The sequence below is a fragment of the Dendrobium catenatum genome, unplaced genomic scaffold (genome assembly GCF_001605985.2).
Source record: "Dendrobium catenatum unplaced genomic scaffold, ASM160598v2 fragScaff_scaffold_716, whole genome shotgun sequence".
NCBI lineage: Eukaryota > Viridiplantae > Streptophyta > Magnoliopsida > Asparagales > Orchidaceae > Dendrobium > Dendrobium catenatum.
In genome coordinates this window covers 15,054,754-15,064,847 of record NW_021319178.1, presented here as the reverse complement: position 1 = coordinate 15,064,847, position 10,094 = coordinate 15,054,754, and the positions used below count along the sequence as shown (strand labels likewise).

At 35.8% G+C, this 10,094-nt stretch overlaps 1 protein-coding gene across 1 annotated transcript; it reads left to right on the top strand.

The window, feature by feature from the left end:
* Positions 1-3,714: 3,714 nt before the first annotated feature.
* Positions 3,715-8,844, top strand: LOC110101841 (probable inactive ATP-dependent zinc metalloprotease FTSHI 3, chloroplastic). The gene is made up of 4 exons (XM_020829912.2): positions 3,715-4,986; positions 7,224-7,547; positions 7,654-7,954; positions 8,468-8,844. Exons 1-4 carry the CDS (start codon positions 4,030-4,032, stop codon positions 8,665-8,667), a joined length of 1,782 nt encoding a protein of 593 aa, XP_020685571.1. The 5' UTR covers positions 3,715-4,029; the 3' UTR covers positions 8,668-8,844.
* Positions 8,845-10,094: the final 1,250 nt, after the last annotated feature.

Genomic DNA, 10,094 nt, shown 5'->3' with positions numbered 1-10,094 from the left:
GTGTCAATATTTGACATGACCCGAAAACCCGATTCGAACCCGACCCGAAAATTCCATGTTAGGGACAACCCGTTTGTGAAATGGGTATGGTTCAGGTTCAACAAACCGACCCACTTCCAAAATCAAGGTGGGTTCACGTTGACCTGGAAACTCGAAAATGACTCGAAAAAGGGTCCGCTCGCATCCGGTGCCCACCCTGCCCGCGTGGAGTGCTGCGTTGCCTGACACGTTGAGTCTAGTCTCTTCGTGTGAGTCACGTTGCCACTGCTACAGTATAGCATATTCGCGTGGCGTGACCGTGACACCAAGTGAGGTAGGATTTTGAACATGTTATTTTTGAATTTTCAGGTCAACCTGACGTGTATATATATATAATGCCCCCCACGTTGCTCACCACATCACCATCATCTTACGCTTCCTCGTGTCTATAAACATATACTCCTTGTCCTAGTTTGGACTTTGTTTGCATTTTCAAATAAACTTCGAATCATGCTCAAAGATAATTTAAATAAGATTCGAAGGCGGTTTGAGTAAAATATAAAAAATGTTTTAAATAAAATTTTAAAATATTTTAGTATGGTTGAACTAAAGCTTGAATCATTTTTGAAGATGATTCAAGTGGTTGCAATAATGTTAGAGAAAGGTTTAAACAAGATTCAAATATGATTTAACATGGATCAAACATACTTGGAATAAGATTTAATTAAGTTTGAACATTGTTTAATAGGGTTCTAACTTTGTTTTGGAATAGTGTTTGATAAGTCATTAAAATTGATTTGATCGGGCACAAATCCTAATGAGTATTTAAATTGGAAATTTTCAAAATAAAATTCAAGATTATATGAATTCTAAATTCAACAAACTTATCGTCGCATTGAATATATTGATAAAATGAACCTGTTCAACACCAAAAGTACACATTAATCATAGTCCAAATAAGCCTAGATAAAGTACTTAAAGCATTATAGGAAACTTTGAGATATTTATTGGATGATCAAATGATAAACAATTCTCTATCAAAGAATGGTCTATGAACAAGAAAATAAATATGGACCATTTTTTGATAATATTTATGAGGCATACCATTTTCAAAAGCCTATAAATAGGCCTCCACTCTCTACATGTAAAGAACCCTTGTCTTTATACTCTAGATAACTCATAGGGTTAAATAATCTCGAAGCTTGACCTCCATCATCATAACATCATCATCTGACCACCATCGTCTAACCACCGCCATCACATAATCATCGTTGTCGAACCAGTGTCGCTTGACTACCATTATCCAACCACCATTATCAAATAGGTGCTGCCTAACTATAATTATCAGACCACTAACTAGGGGTGTCAATTTCGGGTTTCAGGTCGGGTTCGGGTCAACCCGACCCGTTTTTACAAACGGGTCAATTTTATGGACCCGAACACGGCCCGCTTCGGGTTCGGGTCAACCCGACCCGATTCGATGCAATCGATACGACGCGCGGACACGATCACGCAGTCTGACTTTCCGGCTGCGGGCGCCAGCGAGGCAGCGACAGCGGTGCAGGCGATTCGATGCACGAACTAAGGGGCAGGCTGCGCTGGCGGGCCGGCAGCGACTTGACTCGGGGCCTCGGTTAGGCCGCAGGCGACACGATTCGACGCGAGGCTCGATCTCTCGAGTCTCGAACGGTCCGAGTTCCGACGCTATTCGACGCGCGGACGCGGTCACGTTGCCTGTGGGCAACCGAAGCAACAACGAAGGGCAGACTGGGCAGCGAGGATGGTGGGACGCCGGGGCAAACAGATTTTTCGGGTCATTCCAGGATCAATTCCGGGTTTTCGGGTCAACCCGAACCTGACCCAGTTTTGCAAACGGGTCGATTTTTCAGACCCGAACCCGACCTGCTTCGGGTTTGGGTCAACCCAAACCCGAAATTTTCTGGTCGAGTTTTCGGGTCGGATCCAATATTGACAACCCTACCACTAACTTCATCAAACCATCATGTTCAAATTGTCGCTGCCTAATTTCTATTGTCAAACTACCAATACCTAATCATCGATGTATGCCAATTGCCACCATTGAACTAGCTCCACCTAATCACCACTATTAGGTCATTGCTACCTAACCAACATAGTCAAATCATCCTTACTTGACCACAATCATTTGAATGTCTTGCATTCCATATCCAATCCACAAATATTGTTTACCAACTCTTCACACTCTTGCAATATTTTCATCTTCAAATTAAGGGAGGAGTAAATATTTGTAATTAAGGTTCATATAGTAGAATTATTGAAGATGGGTCAAGCTTTGCGATTCTCATTTTTTAAAATTTACATGTAAAAATTTTAGTATCACTCATACTCATTTCACCTGTCTATTTTTGTGTTGGATCTTTATGCAAAATTGAAACTTAAAACTTTCTCACTCTACTGCTACACATTTTCTAACACGCAATAATATTCAAATAGCAATCAATAAAGTTTTAAGCATGATTAAAACATTCAATCATTAGTGGAATAAGATTTGAATAATATTCACAATTTGTATAATCATTATTAAAAAATGGTTTAAATTATATAATTATACCCTCACTATATCTTTTGAAATTAAATAATTTTATTTTATATGTAGATTATTCCTCTAATCATATCTAGAGAGAGGCATTACACTGCTTTGATTAAATATAATACCGGAGGTGTGATGAAAAATATTAATGACCCCATTATCAATACTAAGAGATTTCCTTCACTCAATTAATATAATAGTTTAAGGGGCCTTCATTTATCTGCTATTATTGAGTATGATTGATGATTATGAGAATTAGGGCTACTCCATTATGTTTTACATTCAGCAAACATATTATTTAGCGTTAGGTTTCGCTTGTGACGGCTTTTTTACTACTTCTTAAAGCAATTTTCTAGTTTAAAAACTAATATTTTTTTTAACGAAAAGACTGATTTAAGAAGTATTAAAAAAATTGTCCCAAACGAAATCTTAATTTATACTAATAACTTAACTAGGATTTGGTGAATGCAGACAAGAAGGAATTTAATAGGATGAGTTGGAGTAGGGCTGTCAAACCCGGGTCACGGGTCGGGTTCGGGTCCAACTCGAAATTGACCCGACACTGTTCAACTCGACCCGAACCCGACCCGTTTTTGCAAACGGGTCGGTTTTCCGAACCCGACCCGATTCAGGTATATTTATTAATTTTTAATTTAATTCAATTTATTTAAATTTAAATCAAATTAAGGTAAGATTTACTTCAATTAATTTAAAATAAATCAGGATTAATTTAATTTGGGCAATAATATTTATAATTTTTTGAAATATCATTTACTTATTTCATAAAAATCCATTAAAACCCTCCTAAATTAATTAAAAACGGGTCAAATCGGGTTGATTTCGGGTTTCCGGGTCAACCCGAACCAGACCCAGTTTTACAAATGGGTCGAAATCCCTAACCCGGACCCTAAATTTTTGGGTCAGGTTCGAGTCGGGTTTTCAGGTCGGGTCAAATATTGACACCCCTAAGTTGGAGTAAGCAATTGATAATTATTTTGGTAGATATAACAAACTTTAAAGAATTATATTTATATCACAATCATATATTTTGCAACCAAATATTTGTTGCACATTTTCTTTATTTGATCATTTAAATAAAGTAATTTATAAGACTGAAGGAAGATATAGCCCTTCCTCTCTCTCTCTCATATCCATATCCAAAAAATAGATTTTGGAAAGATAGGCAAACGACACCACTGTGGCGAAAATTAGTGTGGCGCATCGTCTTCCTCGCAGCCTTCGAGAGGTGAAGTGTTTGATTACAGAAGGAAATCACGATCGGTATAATGGAATTCCCAACTCTCTTTCTACCATCTAGAAAGCGGTGAGTCTCTGATTCGTCTTTCCTTACGAATCCGGCGTCTTGAGGAGTTGTTTGCCATTTAGGAGTGAAAGCCAGATGGATTTTGTGGATTAATTTGCACTGTTTACGGGAATAAGTGAAAAAAGTTCTTTTTGTCAGAATTTCCTATTGCGGCGCTATGGTTCCGCAATGTTTTTCCCTAAATCGACCCTTGCTTTTGTGTAATGGAAGGAAGAAGATAATTCAAGCAGAAAAGCTCTTGCCTTTGAGTATGATATCGAGGGAGTTCTCATCTTATTTTACTCTTTCTTTCCGTTATCCTCCAGCGTTCTCTCTATCAGGTCTCAATCGATCTGAATCGCGATGCAGTAGGTTAGTTGTTGCAAACATGAGTGGAAATGATAAAGAGAAACAAAGCTCTGCTGGAATCACAGAAAAGCCTCGGCCAAGGAGGAGGTTTTCTATGAGATTGCGCTTAATTTCGGCTAAGCTAAGGAGGTTATCAATTCGAAGTTTAATCGAGGATACAGTATTCGTGCTTAGGAAGAATTCTAGGAATTTTACTCTCTCCATGGTGATATCTTTTGCCATGGGGTTCTGTTTCCTGCTCCTGAAATTTACAACAGTTCCAATGTCTAAGGTGGTTCCTTATTCTGATTTGATATCAAATCTTCAAAGTGGAAAGGTTTTGACAGTGCTTTTTGAGGAGGGTTCTCGACGAATTTTTTTCAACACAATGCCTGCTTCACAGGATTCCTCAAAGCCAGAAGAGGAGAGCTCCTCAGTTACAAGTAATTCTAATCCTGCTTCGTCTAGTTCTAGATGGAGTTCTCGTTCTATTCCAAAGTGGCAATATGTTGCCAGAAAGATTGATCATGATGAGAATTTTCTACTTGGTTTGATGAGAGAGACTGGGACTACATATAGTTCTGCTCCGCAATCAGCATTTATGTCAATGAGGAATGTTTTGATCACAATAATATCATTGTGGGTGCCATTGACTCCTTTGATGTGGTTGCTTTATCGTCAAATTTCTTCTGCTAATAGTCCTGCAAAGAAGCGTAGACCCAGTAATCAGACAGTTAGTTTTGATGATGTGGAGGGCGTTGATGCAGCTAAAGAGGAGCTCATGGAGGTCAGTTTTATACTTATTTGATGCCTAGAGCTTTGCATTAACTTGTTTATTTGAGATTGAAGAGTTGAACTTCAACAATTTGGTGAAGTTGTTGAGCATGTTTCAGTGGTTTAATTTGTTGATAGGTTGTAGGGAAAGTCATAATAAAGTTATACAAAGTTGCTTTCACTGAATCATGTGCAAAACTTGTTTCTTCTTGTGGAAATCAGATTACGTACAACACTTATTGTTTCTTGCTAAATTAAGGAGTTATAGTTTTAGGCTTATGATTCTATTTGCAATTATATGGCCATATGTAGGGATGTAAGTACAAGTTTACATAATTGTGTTACTTCAAGCGAGTGTTCAACCATTTATTGCAAGCAATGAAAAGATTTTCACACACCTTTTTTTAGTCTTACATGTGATTTGAGTGGACTACAAGAAAATGAATTTTGTAGGCATTAAGGTATAAATGCGTGTCAAAAAGAAATAGAAGTTATATATATATATATATATAATGGTAATTGAATTGCATAAGAAATAATTTTGAAGTGATCAGGGAGTTCTCATATCAATGAATATCATTTATTCTCTATCTTTTTGTATTGATCATTGGGGTAATTACAAAGGATATTCAATGTCATGTAATTTGATGAATGCTTTTTACAAATGACTGATAGGTGAGATCTCTATCGAAATAAGTGGAATGTTAGAATAGTATAGGAAAATGTTAAAAGATAAAGAGTATAGTATTAGTAAAAAGAAATTGGTTATAAGATATACAATTTAAGTGGGTGAGATTACTAGTTATTCATTAATATTATTAGAAGATAAAGCAATACTTAGGTTTGATGGATTTAATAATTATCATGAATCTATTATACACAAGAATTGTGATATATTTAGGGATATAACTAATTGTATTAATATTGGATAATTAAAATATTGATGAAAAAACTTGTATGGAGGTCAACCTTAAGAGTCTAAAGTTTTCTTTTGAGTAGATCTAAAACCGAATACATGGAGTGTAATTGGGTGATCAAGCCATCTAATGGTGGGATTGTGACATTGGGTGATCTAGTCATTAAAAAGAGTGCACATTTTAGATATCTTAGGTATATTGTTCAAAGTGACGTTGAAATAGATGGGGATATTATTACTAGAATTCAAGTTGGATAGTTGAAGTGGAGGAATGCATCAGGCCTATTGTGTGATAGAAAAATATCTCTTAAACTTAGGGGAAATTTTTATAAGATGGTGGTCAGACCTGCAATGCTTTATGGAGCCGAATGTTGGCCATTAAAAAGAAGCATAAAATTAAATTATGTGTTTCTTTGATGAGGATGCTTAGATGGATGAGTGACTTTATACTTAGAGATAGAATGCAAAACAATTATATACATGAAAAGATTGAAGTAGCTCTAGTGGCAGATAAGCTTAGAGAGAGTTGCCTTAGATGGTTTGGGCTCATAAAACGAACAGCCTTCTAATTACCCTATTAGGAGAGTGGATATATTAGACATACATTTGTTAAAAAAGATAGAGGTAGATATAAAAAGACTTAGTTAGAATGTATTTATAATGACCTTTTTTGTTAGATTTAAATGAGAATTCGACTTGTAGCTGGGCACAATGAAGAAAAATGATTCATATAGTCGACCCCACATGGCGGGTTGAAGGCTTGTTGTTGTTGTTGTTGTAGATTATATTAATTTGAGTGTTGTCAAGCAACAAAATCAATTATAGACAAATTTAGGGTGACAAAAATAAGAATATTGAAATGGATGTGAAAAAGATTAGGATTGAAAAATGAAAGTTGATTATATTAGAGTAATGGGTTCAACATCTTTTGAAATAAGATAATGAAAAATATTCTTATATGATTTGGATAGGTACAATGAAAGATACAAGATGCACCAACAAGGTCGCAAAGTAAAAATTGATGTCGTTGGATTACGAAAAACTTGGATAGGTCGATGGTAACTTGCATAAATGTTGTGCAAAAAGATAACACTTCAGGCAACACTAACAGGGGTAAATGGAGAATGGGGATTCATAAAGCTTATCCAAAGAAGTTGGGATGATGATGATTATCTTCTTAATTCATGAACCAAAGTTCCATGTCAATTTGTATCAAATGCAGCCTGCTGATAATTCTTTCCCCATAGTAGAGAGTAACTGAATGATGTATCTGATTTCAATGCTTTTAATTTCTCATCTTTGAATTTTTAACAAAGGAAAATTGTTTTTTGTAGATAGTTTCCTGCTTACAAGGATCCTTGAATTACAGCAAGTTAGGAGCAAGGTTACTGAGAGGTGTCCTGCTGGTAGGTCCTCCAGGGACTGGAAAGACATTGCTGGCCCGTGCAGTAGCTGGAGAAGCAGGAGTTCCTTTCTTCTCTGTTTCTGCAAGTGAGTTTGTAGAAATGTTTGTTGGAAGGGGAGCGGCGAGAATAAGGGAGCTCTTCAACACAGCAAAAAAATGTGAACCATCTATAATATTTATTGATGAGCTTGATGCAGTAGGAGGAAAGCGTGGTAGAAGTTTTAATGATGAGAGAGATCAAACACTGAATCAGGTTGAGAAATTTGAGCTTCTGCCATGCTTTATAATTCCTTTAAAGGAGCAATATATGGAGAAAAAAATATTTTCTTTGGCTAACTTGATTTATTCATGTCTGGCAGTTGCTTACAGAAATGGATGGGTTTGAGTCAGACATGAAAGTGATTGTTATTGCTGCAACCAATAGGCCTGAAGCTCTAGATCCAGCTTTATGTCGACCTGGTCGTTTCTCAAGGAAGGTGATTGTTGGAGAGCCTGATCTGGAAGGAAGAAAGAAGATATTGGCTGTGCACCTAAGAGTGGTTCCTTTGGAAGAAGAGTCTCTGATGATATGTAATCTTGTTGCATCTCTTACCTCCGGCTTTGTTGGTGCTGATCTAGCCAATATTGTAAATGAAGCTGCCTTGCTTGCTGCTAGAAGAGGTGAGTAACTTTCTCTCAACTGTATTCGTTGTAAGTTCAAGTCTAATAGGCACAGTTTACAGTTCTTACTGGAGCTGTACCAAGCTGCTTGTACTACATTTGATTGCTTAGATTTCAAAGTTCAGACCATTGATATCTTTGTCTGGTAACCTCACTAGTCACTACTTCACCTTATTGTTGGCATACAGCGAGAGGAAGTTTTTTATACTGTTTGCATAACGATTAGGCACCATGTTATAAACCTCTATGAGTTTGGTTTTTCTTTTGACATAAGCTTTGTTTGGGACGGCTTTTTTACTACTTTTTGAAGCAGGTTTTTAGTACAAAATTTTAATTTTTTACTAAAAAGTTGCTTCAAGAAGAGGTAAAGAAGTCATCGCAAACGAAGACATAGAATGTGACTGTTCAGCTTTCGTTGTTTAGGCTCTGGACTAAACATATAACTTTCCCAACTCCATTCTTTGTAATAATTGTGAAGGAACTCGAATTAAAATAACTGATATTCTGTTGCAGGTGGTGAAGTGGTATGTAGAGAAGATTTCTTGTTGGCAATAGAACGGGCAAAGTTTGGAATTAATGAAAATCAGTTAAGTCCTACTGCCATAAAGAAAAGTATCAGTAAGTGGTTTCCATGGATGCCAGCCCTGCTGATGAAGGATGGAACAAGACAGGATGGCCTGCATGGTCTTATGGGCTATCAAACGCTAAGCTGATTATTGTTCTCAGAAACTGATTTCTGCCTCTTCTCTATATAGTCAGATTGGAAGTTTGTGATAATTTAGCCGTTGAACATAACGTTTCATTTTTTTAAATTGATATATTGAAATCATAATTTTCTGTGCAATTTGGACTGATCTGGAAATATGAAGGTTTTTACTCAATTTTTGTGATGAAGAGGAAGAAAATTTATCCTATTGATGTTTCTTTGTTACTATGAGATTGTTTGGTTGGAGGGATTTTGAGTTTTTTGTGTTTTAAATGGATGAATTTTAAGTTTTTGAGCTTTTGATTGAGGGTAAAATCAAATACTACTACAACAACAATAACATCAAGTATTTGTCCCACTACGTGAGGCCGGTTACATGAATCCTTTTTCTCTATTGTGTCATATTAAAAGTCAAATTCTTGTTTAAATCTAATAAAGAAATATCATTTCTAATATTTTATAACCAAGTTTTTTTAGGTCTATCTTTATCTTTCTTAATAAAAGTCAAATATAATACCTCTATTTTTCTAACCGGGTCATTGGAAGATCGACGTTTTATGCGACCAAATCATCTAAGGCGACTCTCTATAATCTTATCTTCCATTGGAGCTACTCCAACCTTTTCACGGATATGTTCATTTCGTATCTTGTCTCTAAGGATAAATCCACTCATTCACCTAAGCATCCTCATCTCTGCCACGGTTAACTTAGTATTATGCTTCTCTTTTAATGACCAACATTCTACATCATAAATCATTGCAGGTCTCACCAGCATCTTATATATTTTTCTCTTAAATTTGAGAACTTTTCTGTCACACAACAAGCTTGATGCATTCCTCCACTTTAACCATCCAATTTGAATTCTATTGATAATATCCCCATCTATTTCAACATCTCTCTGAACAATAGATCCAAGATATCTAAAATCAAAATTACACTCCTAAATCATAAAATTTTTACAGCTAAATCAATTTTTATAATAAATATTCTGATTTTTTATAAAATCAAATGTAAGGTATTTTTTAGGAGCTTTGAATACATGGTTGATTTTTGATATATTTGAATTTTGTTTGGGCAAATTTAAAATACATTTGCATTTGCATGAAGCTCGTATGAAGGTCATAATGCTGCAATGCTGAAGCTTTGCATGTGATTCCATCCTCTGCCTTGAACTCATTGTCATTCTTGCAAAAATAGTGTAAATTTGTCTCCTCCAGCTTTTTTTTACTTTTTATTATAGTAATCTTTAGGTAATTGCCTCCTCTAAAAAATTAAAATGCTATGATTTTTAAGCGATTCCGTCTTAGTAGAATTATACACATTGTGTAGAGAGGTTTTTACAAGGAATTTTAGACAATTTACACCCCTAAAAGTTTTAAAATACTATAATTTTTAGGCAATTTTCCCAACATAATTAAACATATTGTGTATATG